Source organism: Tetrahymena thermophila (assembly GCF_000189635.1).
Source record: "Tetrahymena thermophila SB210 genomic scaffold scf_8254803, whole genome shotgun sequence".
In the NCBI taxonomy this organism is placed as follows: Eukaryota; Ciliophora; class Oligohymenophorea; order Hymenostomatida; family Tetrahymenidae; genus Tetrahymena; species Tetrahymena thermophila.
Window position 1 is genome coordinate 1132970 of NW_002476559.1, and position 17912 is coordinate 1150881.

General features: G+C 22.3%; 5 protein-coding genes across 5 annotated transcripts; 2 read left to right on the forward strand and 3 right to left on the reverse strand. All coding sequences in view use genetic code 6, as the record gives it.

Annotated features, from left to right (window-relative positions):
• Window positions 1-394: 394 nt before the first annotated feature.
• TTHERM_00011700 (zinc finger, C3HC4 type (RING finger) protein) lies at window positions 395-1508 on the reverse strand (the record flags this gene model as incomplete). Its single annotated transcript, XM_001008249.2, has 5 exons — window positions 395-654; window positions 726-873; window positions 1055-1114; window positions 1191-1281; window positions 1393-1508. 5 exons carry the CDS (start codon window positions 1506-1508, stop codon window positions 395-397), a joined length of 675 nt encoding a protein of 224 aa, XP_001008249.2.
• A 1995-nt stretch (window positions 1509-3503) lies between these two features.
• TTHERM_00011710 (eukaryotic aspartyl protease) lies at window positions 3504-5909 on the reverse strand (the record flags this gene model as incomplete). Its single annotated transcript, XM_001008250.3, has 5 exons — window positions 3504-3709; window positions 3771-3919; window positions 4367-4788; window positions 5035-5144; window positions 5345-5909. 5 exons carry the CDS (start codon window positions 5907-5909, stop codon window positions 3504-3506), a joined length of 1452 nt encoding a protein of 483 aa, XP_001008250.2.
• Window positions 5910-6958: 1049 nt separating this feature from the next.
• On the reverse strand, window positions 6959-8503 carry TTHERM_00011720 (hypothetical protein; the record flags this gene model as incomplete). Its single annotated transcript, XM_001008251.1, has 1 exon — window positions 6959-8503. The coding sequence occupies one exon, from the start codon at window positions 8501-8503 to the stop codon at window positions 6959-6961; it is 1545 nt and encodes a 514-aa protein (XP_001008251.1).
• A 1705-nt stretch (window positions 8504-10208) lies between these two features.
• TTHERM_00011730 (peptide chain release factor 1) lies at window positions 10209-12465 on the forward strand (the record flags this gene model as incomplete). The annotated part of the gene is made up of 7 exons (XM_001008252.3): window positions 10209-10713; window positions 11037-11325; window positions 11386-11470; window positions 11538-11632; window positions 11695-11776; window positions 12097-12175; window positions 12242-12465. The coding sequence occupies 7 exons, from the start codon at window positions 10209-10211 to the stop codon at window positions 12463-12465; spliced, it is 1359 nt and encodes a 452-aa protein (XP_001008252.2).
• A 1064-nt stretch (window positions 12466-13529) lies between these two features.
• On the forward strand, window positions 13530-17802 carry TTHERM_00011740 (MCM2/3/5 family protein). The gene is made up of 4 exons (XM_001008253.3): window positions 13530-13783; window positions 13866-13926; window positions 13981-14202; window positions 15203-17802. The coding sequence occupies exons 1-4, from the start codon at window positions 13673-13675 to the stop codon at window positions 17506-17508; spliced, it is 2700 nt and encodes an 899-aa protein (XP_001008253.3). The 5' UTR covers window positions 13530-13672; the 3' UTR covers window positions 17509-17802.
• Window positions 17803-17912: the final 110 nt, after the last annotated feature.

Below are 17912 nucleotides of genomic sequence, written 5' to 3' on the forward strand. Positions count from 1 at the left end.
AACTTTGAAATATGAAAACATTTTTTTAAGCATTTAATTTTAAATAAAAAATAAATTATTTAATTAAGTGATTTGATATTGATTCATAAGAATTACTTACAAAACATGAATAAGTGTATTATTTATCTATACATAAAATAAATTAACTGAATTGATTGATTTAAAAGGAAAAATATTTATATTAATTATTTATATGAAAATTGATTGTTTTTAATCTAAAAATTAACTTAATTAAATCTTGAATTAATCTATTTCATTATATATTTCTAGATTTAAATTAGGTGATAAAATATATATCTTTGTATGTGTTTTGGTGTTTGTTTGTTTCTTTCTTTCTTTCTTTGTTTACTTACTACTTACTTATCTTTTGAATGCAATTAGAATTGAATTTATTTCAAACAGGTAGAGTAAGTCTGATGTAGCTTGTGAATAGATATTTAATTATTTTAGTAAAGAAGAGAGCATACATGTTTATTTTTCCGTCTTAAGTAGAAGAGAAACTTTGTGGATTTTAAAACATGTCCTCCTCTCCTTGTTAGCCGTACTGCTTCATGATTTAAATGATTTTTGTAATTTATTTTTGATAGTTTTGCTCTACTTTAAACATGTGTTTACGGTATCTATTAAATAAGTAGAATCCAAGTGCCAGTAAAACTATAAATTTATCAAAATTAATATAAGAATTATTGACTTGTATGTAAAAGAAAGACAAATAAATTTTGTACTAGATGTAATGAGAGGAATGTATTTCTTTATTATCGAGATCAAGAAGCAAAGTTTTTCCCATCCTTTGTTAATTTTTTTCATTAATGTGTCTTGATTCTGTGCCTAATATTCTGCTAGCTTTATGTATCTTTCTTTCTCAATGTAATTCTATTTGCATAAAAAAGTTAGGTTATCTTTAAAGTTTACTTCATTACCACTAATTAATATTATAAAATTAATTCAAATATATTTATTCTTCCTTCCAAATAAACACACTTAAAGCATTCTATAAAATTTCTTAAATCTAAGATAACGTGGCAAGAGAATTTGTGTTTTTAATTCAACTTACTTAATTATTTTAATGGAGCGTTCTGATTATCTTATCCATGATTAAGTTTATGCTGAATTCCTAATTTTTGTTAAAATTAACTAAATTTTCAAGCAAATCCAAGTTAACTCTTTTTTAAAACAATCAATTATTTTACATGAGGAGAAACTAAAATGAAGCGTTTGCAAATAGGGCAGCTGCAGTTTATTACTTCGCTGACTTCGTTTTTAATGCAGTGACTGCAAAAGCTAATAATAAAAAACAATTAATTTTATTTAGTTCAGAATTAACATTTTATTGATATTTTTAGCAATCTTAAAAATGAATAATTAATATATAAAATAAATATTTTAATTTACGAATGGCCACAAATTAGAGTGACTGGCTTAAGAAGAATATCTTTGCATATGAAGCAGTCAAAATACTTATTAGATGTCATTTGTTATTCGTTGAATTTCATGTAAATATCACTCATTTATGATAGCTTATAAAGTTATTATACTTCCAGTTAGTATTTAAAATGTGAATATTATCCGCTTAATGCAATTAATTATTTGTCTTTAAGCTTAAACGAAATTATCTTTATAAATTTAATAATATTAACTATAAAGATAGAAGTAAGTCCTTTATGTCCAATCTTTTTTAATTTTTGCTTCTATGTAATTAACTTTTTTACAATGCAATAATAAATAATTAATCACTGAATTTCAAAAATATAAAAATTTTTACTATTTTTTTTTGTTTCTTTTTTATTACTTTTAAGTCTTTCTGTATTACAAAACTTTTACTCTACTTATCTTACAAAATTAACTTAAATATCTATGAACACGCATATATACATACATACATACATTCATACATACTCACACTTATACATATAAAGTGATAAAGCAAGTATTACAACGTTTTCTTTGAGATTTTAATACATCATCTTTTTTTGACATCACTTTGAACACTATCAATCAATATTACTGCTCATATTAATCTCCTTTTTAAACATTAATTTTAAAAGAATCATCAATTTTCACTTTAAACTATTTTTTACTTTAAATCATTCATATTTTTACCACATCACTTCCATCATTAAAAATAATTAAATTAAACTTCTTTTAAAATTAAAACAATTTTATTATTTAATAGCAGTAAATATTGATTTATTTTAAAGACAATAATTAATTAACACTAATAAATAATAAGCGAAGCATCTTCAATTTAGTTAATTGATTATAAAGAATATTTGAAAAAAGAAAAAATATTTATTAATAATGATTTTTATGAAAATATTTTTAACTAAATTTAAGAATTATGGTTCTTTTTAATCATAAATAAAATAATTATAATAAACTTTTGTATTCGGACAAAGGAAATTTATTTATATATCTCATAAGAAAAACCATATTAGTTAAAATCATTAAAAATATTAATTCAATTAATTTTATAAAAAATATTTATTTTAATTCAGAAAAATACTTTATTTATTTTTATTTTGATTTCAATAAAACTATTTTCATCAAAATTAAAAAATTTTAGTGTGTTTAAAAAATAATAATAAAAAAGTTTGTATTCTAAATTTTAGGTCAAAAAATTATACTAAATTATTATAAGAAAATCAATTGAATTATTTGCTTGTGAAAAATATTTGAAATAAAATAAACTATTTACCTCCTATTGTTTGTAGATTTTCCTTTATTAATTATGATACAAATTTTTCATTTCATTTAGAAACTCAAAATTAATATTCTTGGCAATTTAAAAATGTTTGGAACATAATTTTAAAAAAATGAATCTAAATAAAAAAAATATGTTTACAATCATTTTGGAGTAGAAAATTAAACATTTTTTTCACAATTCTTTTTGAAACGAATGTTTTCATTTAAAAATTAATATTTCTTAAACTGATGTTTATTTGATTTTAATTGTAACTAACTTAAAAATTAAAAATTTTGTCCCACAATTTATAAAAACTCCTCCATAATTCCTAAAAAATTGATAATAATATATATATTACCCATAATTAATATAATTAATGACAATATACAGTATTTCAATTTCTATGAACATATTTTTACTAAATTTAAGAAACTTTATTTATATAAACAAAATTAAGTATTTAAAATTTTAAAATTTAAAGAATAGAAATTTAAAAATTATCATAGAAAATAGAATTAAAATCATGATAAAGATAATCAATTCAGTTACTTACTTATGTTGGAAAAACTAAATATTATTTATTTATTTATTTTTTTTTTTTGATTTCAATAAAAATATTTTTTACAAAATTCAAGAATTTTAATATTTGTTAAACATAAAATAAGGAATTAAAATTTTATTTAATATTTGAAGAAAAAAAGTTGAAATATTATAAAAGAGAAATTTATTCTTAAAATTTACAAAAATGAGTAAGAAATTATAGTAAAATTAGTAAACAATTAATTAATTATTAACTAAAAATTATGTTTATTAAGTTCTTTCAAAGGTGTTTTTTAGATTTTTTTCTTTTGTTCATCTTTTTCATAAAGTTATAATTAAATTCTTCATCTTCAATTTTAGATGGCTTTTGATATAACCTTGTATCGATACTTTTAAGCTTTGCAAAACCTACAGTTTTATCTTCACGGTTGAATAAAGTGTAATACTTAGACATAAAAATATCACCAAGGATCCACATAGGACCAACTAAATATTTTAATTTAAGATAAATTAATTTCACTAATTAAGCAATCAATCTATTAATTACGTTAAGGTTCTTCGACATCTAATGCTACTAAAGCAGGGTAGCACTCAGCAGGATCTACACTGTGTTCATACATATTAGCAAAAGCTCCATTAGAACTAATAATGTATTCCTCGGCTAATATAGGATATTCTTCTCCGTCAATAACAAAGCTAATTTGTTTAAAAAGTTTATGAATAATGAACAAAAAAATTTATATTTTATAAAAAAAAATTATAAACATAAAAAAAAACAAATTTATTAATTAATTATTTTTGTATTCAAAACTGAGTTAACTTAAATTTAGAATTTATTTATTTATTTTTTGATTTTTACAATGAATTTTGAAATTAATTGCTTGCTTGCTTACAAAAGTTCTAATAGGAAATATGATGGATGAAAAAAAGTTTAACTTGCTATACAAAAAGATTCGAATTTTCAAATGATTAATTAAAAATAATGAAAAAATATTTATTCTAATTAAATTATTTAATTAAAAATATTTCATTTTATTTGAGGTTTTTATTTATGATCAATTTAATTAGATCTGAAAAATAAGTGTTGGATGGAATCAATGAATGAATAAATGGATAAATCTATTTAAAATTTATTATGCTTACGATATGGCTGGCATTTTTTTGATTTAGTTGCATTCAAAACCTCTGTCTAAAATAAGATCAGTAAGGAAATCTATTTAATCAGATGGACCAGCAATGATACTTGTTCCAGAATCTATGGCAAGTGGACAAGGATATTCTCTAGAGCAAAGACTAGTTTTATGTCCACCAAGTTTTATTTCTTAAGCTAGAAGAGTCCAATATAAAGGACTTTCTACTTTATGGTATTTAATATCTCCAGCTATAACTTATTGATCAATTTATCCAAATGATATAAAAGAGTTGTCACTCTCATCTTTTCTTGACATGTAGAAACTGAACATCTTTTTAGGAATCAAATTCTAGTCTTTCATGTAATCAACAACAGTGTCAGCGCCATCACCTAATTAAGGAAAAGCTAAACCAATCAAACCATCAAAGTCACCCTATTTTTTTTAAATTTTTTTGTTTAATTTTATATTTGAACTTAAATTGATTTCGTCTAATAATAATTTATAACTAACTAACTCATCAACAGTCTCCATAAATATTTTTTAAGCAATATTTATGAAAATTAATGAGCAAATGAATTAATTATAAGTATTGATTGATAGATAAGTAGATATTCTTTCCAAAGTTATTCAGTAATAGAAAAATTAAAAAAAAGATAATGAAAGTAAATAATTAATTACACTTTCAAAAACAGCACCATCTTGTTCTAAGATTTCCATGAATTCAACTCTTTCAACAGCCATATCACCAAAATAGAAAGTATCTATTCCCATTTCACCAGTTAGGATACCTGAAATAATGAAAAATAATTTTAAGTTTAAAAGGATATTGTAGAATATTCATTTGTAAGTAAGTTTCTTTTGATTGATTGTTTGTCTGCTTGTTTTCTTGTTTTTTTTCTATGCATAAATATATATATATATATATATATATATATATGCGTTTTGTAAATCAATCAAAGAATTTTTAGTAGTTTTTATAGTTATTTACCACTTCCGAATTCAACTTTTACTTCTAAGTCAACATCCTTGAAGGTAGGAGATGCTTCAGAATCGTATTAGTTTCCTCTTATACATCCAATACTGTCGCATTAAACTGAATTCAAGAAAATAAGGGTTGAACCACTGTCAAATATCATCTTATAATATTGATCTCTATTACCTACTTATATTTTACCAGTATAAAAGGTATTTCCGTGATTCTAAAGTCCTACACTTTTTCCATTAGTTTGTATCATAGAGACAAATTATTGCTTTCTGTCAGCAGTAATTTCCTTTTCTTCAATCATTATTTTTTAGGAATCCTTGTCATACACTCTCTTTTTGAATGAAGGCTAATTCTTTCTGATTGAGTTAGATTCTTCAATAAAATTAATAATTTGAATCTTCTTTTCTACAGTGTTATCTCTTTCGAGAGTTATCTTCATGTTTTAAGATTATATGCTATCAGCTATAAGTTGTTGCTGCTTTGACTTGCTTGACCTTTTAAGTCTAGCAGCAAAACCTGCAATTAAAAGTAGCGATATGATAAGCAATAATTTGTTTATCTTTCTCATGCCAAATAAGCAATTTTGTATGTATTTTTAATAAATGTATGTATTATTCTTCTTATTTTAATCTTAATCTTTAAGTAGTAATCAAAATATTGATTGTTTTTTATTAATCAATTTTGTTAACAAATTAATAAGAAAAATACAAACAAATATTATTGTGTTAAATGAATGAATTTGCATTATTTTTTTTTAATGATATGCAGTAAATTTTTTTTTTAATTGTCATCAAACGATGATTAATGCATTTTTCATTTTTGAAAAATCAAAAACGAATTTAGTATAAATAAATAGCTTTGATTAAATGAGATTGATTGATTAATTCATAAAAGGATATAATTAATTAATTATGCATATTTATTAATTAAAAATTTCAGTAACGCATATCTATTTCCGCCATGCTTAATATAAAAATAGTAGTATGCTTGAATTTACCATTTTCAATTAAGAAGTGCTTGAAAATTTCATTTATTTATTTTTTGGAAATCGACATATTTATTTATTTGTTAAAAGTAGAAATCCCTCAAAAAACTTCAAAAAAATAAAATAAATAAATCTGAAAAATATAAATTTACTTTTATAAAAGAGAATTTATATTTATTCATCAATTGTTTTTAATTAAGAGATCAAACTAGCAAGCTAATTAATTACAAATTTAGTGATATATTTTTGATTAAAAATAAAAAACGTTTTTTTTAACAAATTATTTTTCTTCCGAATATAAAAATATTGGTTCAAAATTAATTCCAAATATGTTTTTTTAGAAAAAAAAGAGTTTATTTAGATGATTTCTTCATAATTATTATATAATCTGAATAAATTAAAATATTAATTTAAAAGCAATTAAGAAATTGTTTATACTTCATACTTACTTAAAAAAAACAAATAAATTCAAAATGTTAAATTAATTTGTATTTTTTAATCTGAAAAATAGCAATAGAATTTATTAAATTTATTTATAGATTGATTTATATTTAATTTTTATAAAAAAATATTTATGTACAATTAGTTGATTGATGAAGATAAAATTTATAATATAACTTATTATTTATTAATCAGAGCATGTTTTTTTATGAAACAAAAGTGTTTCTTAAAGGATGGTCTTAAGTTCCTATTTGATTAACATATTTAACAAGATTTTATTTAGCTTTTGAGAAAAACTAAATGTTTTCTGGGTTAGTGGCAAACTAAGGAAGTCTCAATGAATTGTTAGGTTACATTTTACTCATACTCTTTTCTGATTTTCTTCCAAAAAAATTTCTATTGCTGGTTGATGTGAATTAAGATGCTTGATGGTCAGTTTACTAATCTTTGTATTCTGAGTGAAGGAGATTATTTTTTGGTTTGAATGTTAAATTTTATTTATGTAAACCTCCATCTAATTAGTGGCTGCTGCTTTGTCCTTAGGATTGTTCTTCTCCGAAGAAATTATTTGCTTTATATTATCTTTTATTTACTAGATCATACATGTTATCTGAATTTTCTACATATGCTGAGTCCAGCTTGTATTAATTTTAATTATACTAATTTATTGGTTAGTTGGAAGAGTAAGCTTGATGCCTAAGGTACTAAATTGGCTAAATATGATGAGGATTGTTATTTTTATTACTTTATTAATTAAAGAAGAAAATATTCTTTTTCTCATTCACTCTCATGTTAGTCATACCATGAGGACATTTCTTGTTGTTTATGAAATTAGATTGTTTTACTATTGGCTGAGTGATAATATCGATGTATCTAATTTCCATATTAACTTATTGAGGTGTTTATTTTGAATTTTGCTGCTGCTAAATTACTTATTGAATTACTGTTTATGAAGTTGTCCTTGGAGAAAATACTTGGTTAAAATCTTCACTTTATTATTTAAAAGCATTTCTAAAAGTTTTCAGTGACTTCAAATTATTTTAGAATTTATTTATATTTCCAGTATTCACTCTCGAACTGAAAGATTGCACAGACTGAAAGGGCATTTTAGTCTGTTACATTTACCCATCAGGGAGCATATACTTAGTATAATCAAAGCTTCCCGTAGTAAATAAGCGATTTTTATTATTTTAGAAAGGTAGAATATTGTTTCCAAGATGTAATTGCTCGTGGTGTGGAGAATTAAAATATTCCATATCTATTTTTAGACTTTTCATCTTATTGTATCGACCCAATTTGTAAGACCTAATGAATTTTTTACTAACAGATCCAGGCATAACTCCTTGAACTGCCCATATCTTACGATCAGATATAGTATACGGAGATGGATTCTGTTGATTATGTTAATTTTAAAGTTAATTAAGTTTCAATGATGTAATTTGATTGTTATTAATTTTGTTTGTATTCTCAATTTATTCAACTTTTTTTTCTTGTTAAGCAGTGATTAGGATACCTTCATCATTAACTCCATTTAAATTTTATTCATTAAGCTATAAATTTAATTATAAGTTTAATTCATTTTAATTTTTTCTTGAAAGAGATGCATCATTTTCAAACTAATCCTAGTTATTTTCGTCATCAAAGCATTGACTATTTGAATCATCATGATAATTTGAAGTTTAAATGTCAATGCTCTTTGTTTTATTTATTTCTTCTTAAGATAAAGACCGATCCATGTTAAAACCAATCCTTCTATGTCAAAGTACAATTAATATTTTTTAAACTTGCAACTTTGAGCTCTATAAATATATACCTGATATTTATTTTTTAATAAAAATGTTTGACTATTTATAAAAAAGTAATAAAGTAGTTATTAAATTAATTAATTTAATAAATAAACAATTATTTAAAAAAGTTTTCACATATAAAATAGAATAATTATATTTTAATTACTAATGCTAGTTACTAAATTAACTAATAAGCTATTTGATTAAAATTACTATTTTTCTTTTTAAACAATTTAATACATAGAACATACATAGTAAGTAATTCGTGAAATCATATTCACAAACATATTTAAATACAACATTTTTATTTATTTTCTAAAAAAAGCCTACATCCATCATATCAAAATATGTTAAAAATTAAAGCAACAAAATAAAAATAGTTACTGAAAAAATAATAAATAAATAAATATTTTTAATATTAAATAAATTAACAAAGTTAATTTTTATTTTTAAAAAAATTTTACAGTAGTTAAAAATAAAAAGATTAATTTATTATTTAATTAAATTTAATAAATAAAATTTATTATTATAAAATCAAAAAAGTGGTTTATTTATTTGCATATAAATAAGTAAAAGTATAATTTATCTTTTTAGATTTTAAATCCCATTTAAATAATTTAATACTAATTAAACTATTTAATACAAATATTAAAAATAAAAAATATTAAAATAAAATCAAAAAGTTTTAGCAAATAAGTAAATTAGTTGTTAGTTATTTAGAGAGTTCACTAAATTTTTAATTAATTTATATTCGAATTTTAAATACTTTATTTCTTTTGAAAAATTAAAGCAAGCTTGAGAGTAAAATAAAAATAATTACTGAAGAAACAATAAATATTTGTAATATTAAATTAATTAATAAATTTAATTTTTATTTTTAAAAATTTTTACAGTAGTTAAATATAAAATGAATAATTTACTATTTGATTAAATTTAATAAATAATATTTATTATTTTAAAATAAAAAAATAGGTTTATTTGCATATAAACAAGTAAAAGTATAATTTATCTTTTTTTAGATTTTAAATTCTATTTAAATTATTTAATAATAAATAAAATATTTAATACGAATAATAAATAATAAAAAATATAAAAATGAAATCAAAAAAGTTTTAGCAAATAAGTAATTTACTTAGATAGTTCACTAAATATTTAACAAAATTATTTTTACGTACTTTTTTTCCTTTAATTTAAATTTATTTGAGAAATTAAAGAAGATATTTTTACAAATAGAAATTTATTTATTTTTAGTGATACAAATCAATAAATTAAATAAATATTTTAAAAGTTAAAATTTAGGTTTTTATATACATAAATATTAATTTAATCAAAAGCAAAATAATAGCAATGAATTAGATTTATGTTAGAATTTTGAAATATTGATTTCTCAATTTATAATTTGAGTTAAATTTTAAATTAAGGTGAAAATTATTACTCATTAATTAATTCATTCATTCATTAATAAGATTTCAAACAGAAATAAATAAATAAATTAAAAATTACAATCGTTGATTTGATTCGTAGATATTTGTTTGCATAAAATTAGATTATTATTCTAACCTAGTTTATTAAAATAACATTAGTTAATTAGTTAGTTAGTTCGTAAGTTCATTCATTAATTCATTAGTTGGATAGTTAATTATTACTGAAAAAGATGATAAAAAATATATTTAAGTTACTCCCTATTTCGCTTAGAGCTATACCTCTTAAATAGCAATAAAACAGCTTTTCATAGATCTGTTCTCTTTATAATACTAAATTATTCAAAGTTATTAATTTAATACAAACAAATAATAAATGCTTCTTTAGCTTTCGTGCAAAAGAAACATTCAAGAAAAAAACATCTTCTTTAGAGATAGAAACTCACTTTTAAGTATCTGATTTAACTCGTTGCATTTATAGAAGAATGAAGTAGTTCCATAATGAATATACAGACATTCAAAAAATACTATCATAGGAACAATAATAAGCAGATATTAATTTAGAATAGCTCAGAAAGAAAATAAATGTTCTTTAGCCACTTAATGACGTCTTTGAAAAATTGGAGTAGAATATAAAAACTTTATAAGAGTTATAAAAGTAAAAGGAAGAAAGTGCGAGTGATCCTGAAATGCTCGCTCTCATAGAAGAAGAAATGGAAAATTCTAAGTAATTAATAGGTAAAAGTTTAATTTGAGTCTACTTAAAGATATATCAAAACTATATAGTTTATTCGTAAAGATTTTATATTAAATCAATATTTATTAAATTTTAACAATATTGATAATCAAGAATATTTCTAGAAATTATTAATTTTAATGTTCCTAATCCATTTTTTACATGCAAACATGCATCTATGCTTGCTTACCTTGCATGCTTTTTGGATTTATTTATCTTTGAGCATTTATTTAATTATTTATTATACTATCAATTAATTTATTAAATCTATTAAATTAACTTGTTTTAAATTCTAAGTTAATTTCATTTTTATTTGAAATACTAGATGAGCTGTAAGATGAATGCTTAGAACAACTTCTTCCAAAAGGAAAGCATGACGATTGCAGTGAAATAACATTAGAAGTTAGAGGAGGAGCTGGTGGTAGTGAAAGTTCTCTATTTGCTGAAGAAGTTTTTAAAATGTACCAAGCTTTTTTTGCTTAGCAAGGATATTAATTTAGTATCGACTCATTTTAAGTCGATATGGCCATTAACAAAGGATGTAAATTGGGTGTTTTAAAAGTATCTGGTACTAATATTTATAAAAAAATGATGAATGAATCAGGTGTCCATAAGTAAATTGATAATAAAGATTCAAATTTAAAAATTAATTAGTCATTTTATTTTAAATGCAGAGTTATTAGAGTGCCTGAAACAGAAAGTAAAGGCAGATTGCATTCAAGTACCATATCTGTTGTCGTTATGCCAGTTGTTCCCATGGTAATTAATTTAAATTTTACACATTTTATTTGTTTTGAATTAATTTTTATTATTATTTATTAAAAAGGATTTCAAAGTTGATGAAAAGGATTTGAAATTCGAATTTATGAGATCTCAAGGTGCTGGTGGACAGCATGTTAACAAGGTAGAATCCGCATGCAGGTAAATAATAAATATACTTGTAATATATTTGTTAACTAATTTTCTCTTAAATTAAATTTTAGAGTTACACACTTGCCAACTGGAATAAGTGTGCTTTGTTAGGATGATAGACAATAAGAAAGAAACAAATAAAGAGCATTAAAGGTAATTTTTAGAGTTACTTGATATTTAATATTTTAAAAAGATCGAAACTGATATTAAAAAAAATAGAAAATCGAGGCTTGATTTTTAAAAAATTTATACATCATTTTACCAAAATTGTATGAGAAATAAAGAAAAACAAATAAATAAATAAATAAATAAATATAAATTGATGTTAAAAATCTAATATAAAAGTTCGATATATAAGTTGGTATAAACCTCGAAATAATTGAATATAATAAAAAATTATTATTTGAAGAAAGAAGTTTCACTATTTTTTGATTATCAAATAAATAAATAATATGAATCTATTTTAAAAAAAGCTTTTAACTGAGAAACTTTTCCAAGTAGAAGTAGAAAAATCTAATTAATAATAGAGCGATTAGAGAAAAAGCTAGATTGGTACTTAATTATTTTTATTTTTTCATTTCTCTTTTTTAAAAGAATGTATAATTTTCAAATAAATAGGAGGCGGTGATAGAAGTGATAAAATTCGTACATATAATTTTCCTTAGGGAAGAATTACAGATCACAGAACTAATTTAACCCTTTTTGGAATAGAAAAAATGATGAAAGGAGAATTTCTTGAAGAATTCATAGATGAATATGAAGAGAAAGTCAATAACGAACTAATTGAGAGTGTATTAAAATAACTAGAAGAAGATGAAAACTAATCTCAACCTAAAAATTGATTATAAATAAATTATTTAAATAAAAACAGAGTGTTTTACAAGTGTATTTTAATTAAATATGCTCTCTTATTTACTTATTTGTTAATCAATTAAATTAAAATCCCAAAATTCTTTTAATACATTTAAAATAAATAAATAAGCAAATAATTTTCTCTTATTTCTTAAAAAAATGATTAGCTAGACTAATTTTAAATTTGATTTTTCCTAATGTTAATTTATTTCTTAATAAATTTATATGCATAACGCATATTCTATTTTTTTGATGACTCACTATGCATTTTGTATATACTTATATATTTAATTAATTAATTATGTATGCATATTATAGACAGTTTTATTTATTCTATCAAAAGCCTAATTTTAAATTATACGTTGAGATGCGTTTATAAACTATGAATATTGATTATGAGTGATTTTTTTAAATACCAAACTCCTTTTTCTTTTCGAAGAGGCAACATAGTTTTAAGTAAAGCAGACAAGTGTAAAGAGCTATTTGGAAATATAATAATATGCTACAATTTTAATTAATTTTGATAATTAAGTCGACGCAGTCAGTATTAAATTAAAATAAAGAATACAAACCACAAAAGACCAGAAAAAGCAATTAAATTTATGGTAAAATTATAAATACAACTAAATGTATTCAGTATCATTTAAAAGCGATAAATTGTATAAGCTATTTTCTCTATTTATCTCTAAACACAATTTATTTATTTTATTTTTATGGTTATAAGCAAATCCAAATTTAGAAAATAAATAAAACTTATTTCTTAACCTAACTAAAACTTATAAATATTTCAATTAGCTTGTTGCTATAAAATGTTTTTATTCATTAAATAATTTTTATTTAATCTACAATAATTTATTTAAAATATTTAAAAAAAGTAAGAGAAAGCTTTTGCTATAAGATAATACTTAGCTTGTTTATTTTTTATACTTTTTTTTTCATGATGCTATTATTTTACACTAAGAAAGGCTGATAGATAGACTGATAGATATATTCATTTTGATTAGCAATATTTTTAATGTGTTTTTAACTTGGTAAAATTTGATAATTAAATAAAAATCCAAATCAGCTAATTTGTTTGAAAAAAAAACTAAATACAAAAAAATAAGCATTTGTAAATTAAGTATAAAAATTAAGACTAATCAATAAGCAGAACACAACTTACTCTTAAAAAAAACAAACCTACCCACTAATCATACAATGATTAATAAAAGGACAAGCTTCACCTCTAAGATGTTAAGCGGGAGGAAAAATTCTTGTTAATCAACAACTTCTTCAGCAGAATCTCACAACTTTAGGAGCACAAATGATGTAATAAATACATTATTAATTAATAAATATAGTTTGATATTGTAAATATGATGGTAAAGCAACCTTTTTATAAAAAAACTAGATAGATCATAAAGTGCATCTGATAGAAAAATCACCCAATAAATACAAGTTGATAACTGAAAGTAAAATTGAAATAGTATTTTAAAAAAACACTCAATAAAAATAATTAATAAAAGACAAACAAACACAAAATAAGAGTCAGCTAAGAAGACTGAACAACTTGAAGCTACTAGGATTTATAAAGGTTAAGGAATGCGGAGGTGCAGATCTTAAAAATGAATAAGAATAATAGCTACAATTTAAAAAAACATTCAAAGTGAATTAAAAAGGATTAATTTTTGATAATCATTAATACTTTCTTAACCTTAATGCGGTGATAAGCAACAATCACTTGATAAGTAATTATTCTATTTATTCATTTTATTAAATATTTTTCACTCAATAGGAATAATAATTAAGCATGATTTATTCTTAGTATGCAAATTAAATAAAAAAATATTTAATTTCTTTTAAATTAGTTAGAAACTACCTTATTTTTTTAATTTATCAATCAATCAATCACTCATTTATCTATTCACTATTCACACTATTTACTGATTCAGTCATTAAAAAAATATTTGATTTTCATATATAAATATCTATTTACAGCCTTTACTCTTTTTAATTTATTGTAATCAATCAATTTGACTGACTGAATGAGTCATCAAAATAAATTCATTAATATTTTGCTAGTTTAGCATATTTCTTTTTAATCGTCAATATAAACTGGATCAAGCTTTACTTCTGAATCGACATATTAAGCAAATCTTAATAACTAAAATAATTTTTCCATATCAAATAATGAGAGGTCCGAAAAAATTATGAAGATATTTCAATTTTTATTATGAGCAAATATCATTTCGGGATTGGATTAATAAATATTTTTTAATATTCTTAAGAAGTTACAACGCAGAAGCAGCTCTAATTAATTCACATATTTTATTTATTCTTTTCAGTTAATACGTTGCTAATTTCAGTAGTTGAAATAATGATATAATAATGATATAGATTTACAAACGGAAGTATATATTTATTTATTTTATATTTCAACTAAGTCATTTGCGATTATTTTGTTGAAAAAAGAACTTTTCTAAATAAAGATTGAATTTATTTTGTATTTAGTTAAGCAAAGATAAAATCAATATGAATTTTCCTCTGCAATTAAATATACAAAGAGAATATTATTATTAAATAGAAATTTGAATGAGTGGTTGATTGATTGAATGTAAATAAAATGAGGATTTGCAAAAGAAAAGATTGCATTAATAGATTAATTTTTAATATGATTAGAGAATAAAATTGAATTATTTTTATAAATTTAAATTATACATTTATAATTTTAATTTTATTCAATTTTAGGATAATCTAGTCCAGTAGAAAGGTTAAAGGCTAATCTTTACGATGAAGAGAGAGTTCCTTAAATTAGCTAATATATTAAGACTAATAGTACCAATTTTTAAGATACTCCTCTGAGTTAAACTAATTAATATAATCTTATTTCCTGCTCAAATGGTAGTAACAATAACAAAAAGAAAGCAGCTTTTCGTCGTCGTAGCTGCTATTGCAACTAAACTGGTAAGTAAAGCCAAAAAGCTTAAAAAATAGACTTCTAATTGCCTACAACCTTCATTAAAAATAGAATTTACTAGCGTATGAAAAGAAAGTAGGAAATGAAAATGAATTTGAATGAAAAAGATTTGATTATTTAGAATTTAAATCGTACATTCGACATTCAAGAAAAGAATTCTGCTCGCGGAAGTCTGCTAAATAGTCCTAATATCATGAATATGCAGCAAACATTTAACTTTTTAGACACTCCTATGTCAGGAAGAGTTATGAATACACCTAGCGCAAGCAATAGGTATAACAATTAACACCACGTCCATTCAAGCTAAGCTTAAAGAAGCTAATTTTCTTACATGACATCACCAAAGAATGGCTAACAACATTCTAATTAAGGAACTGCCACTCATAGTAAGAAAGATGATAACACATTAAAAAATGCTCAAAGTCCTGTAAATCGTAATCCTAACAGCAAGCCTACATTCGCAGAAACTATTGAATATATCAAAGAAGAACAGAGTCAACAGTAAAATGTTACTCCTTAATCTAAATAAGAAAAAAAATCACCTCAAAAAACAAACTCATAAATCTCTAGCAAAGAGTTGGAGTTATCTTTAAATAAAGTAGTTCATCGTAAAAATATTTCTAGCAATAAAAATTCCCCTAAAAATAATCATGTTTCTGCTTCTCCTAATCGCTAAACTCCTGTAAGCAGCAGCAAGAAGAGTAGCATGTTCAACTACTTTGGCGTAGGAGGAAAAACCTTAAAGGACGACTCACACTAAAAATAATAATATGAAAGCATTTATCCAGAACAAGTGGAGAAAAGAAAAAAATGGATCACAAAGCTTCGTATTGCTACCAAATTAGTTGGTTTTTAAGAAAAACAAAGAAAAAAATCTATGTTGTACTAGTAAGATTATTACAAGGCACTTGAAGAAGTTGCAAATAACGAGGTTGAGCTTGAAAATTTAGAATAAAATGATGAATTTAATCACAATAATTAGGAGAAAAAAAACATTTTAATTAGAAAAGTCAAATAAAGCAATATCAATAAAAATAATTTTATGCTAAATTAAATAGTAAAGCAACACAACTTAAAATTCAATTCCACAATAGGCTCTTTTCTTGATATGCGCACTAAAAGTCAAAATTGTCTTCTTCCTTCAACGAATTCTTCCATCTTTGCCTTCCCTTAGAAATTGAGTAGAAGACATTTAGTAAGCCCATTCAATTACGACAGCAAATCGGAATATATTATCCATAAAAAGGATAGTAAAATAGGTGCTTATCTGTAGCCCTTCCCAGTAATTCTTTCGCCATCTCCAAGCAAATAAGATCATAGTAAAAAATCTCAGAGCAAAACAAACTAGCTTTTCTAATCATCTTTTGTTACAAATACTGATAAAAAAAATAAAAAATCGAATGAGATAATCAATAGAAGTAGTTCTCATAAAAAAATTAACTCATCAACAATGACAGAACTTGGTAAAGGAAATTAAAATAAAAATCATTTTAGTAAGAATTATTTGCTCATGCCAAAAAGTGCGAAATCTGGTTAAATTTAATTAAGTAATTCATCAAATAGCATAGAAGAATTGAATGCTACTGAAAATAATCTCTAGAATGAAGCAAGTAAATCTAGTCTAGGATTAAAATCTAATAACGATAAAGACAGCCACTAAAATAGCCAGCAAAATATAGTAAGTCTTGAATAGCTCGGAAGATATGAAACATATTTTGCAAAAAAGCCAGATTAAAAAAATTAAAAAGTTAACAATTAATCAAAAACTTAGCAAAAATTCTAGCTGCTCATAAACAATTAGTCGATACAAAACTCTTATTTAATAAAAAGCAATTTAAAAAATTCAAATTCTATAAATCACTTAAGTAAAACCATAAATTTTGGTTAAATTAATCAAAAAACAGCTTCATAGCCTGATTTACTTCAAAGTACTTTCAAGCACGACACATCAAATGTATCATCTAACAATTTGACCATAAAAAGTCCAAATATTTAAAACAGAAGACCCAGCTATCTTTAGCAAAAATTTGAAAGTAAGACCCATCGTAAATCAATCCTACAGAGCTATTTGGTTTGATACTTAATAAACAAAATATAATTTAACAAATATTGAAAGAAATTCGAATTGAAAAAGTTTTATCAAAATAATTCAATAACTAACTAACTAAAAAACAATAATAAAATTGTAAATAAATATTAAAAAAATATTTTAAAAATAAATCCTCACACATACACAAAAACAAACTATGAAGTAATTTATTTATTAATTTAATTAATACATACATAATTTTATGTAACGTAAAAATTGTTTCTTCGCATAAAAATCAATCATTAAATTGTATCAAAATTATTGAATAATTAATTAGATTTCTATTCAATTTTTATTTTTACATTTAATTAGTTATTTAAACTATTATTTTAATTATTAATATTAATATTACTTATTTTAAAATCTAATTTTTAATTACTTTTTTAATATAA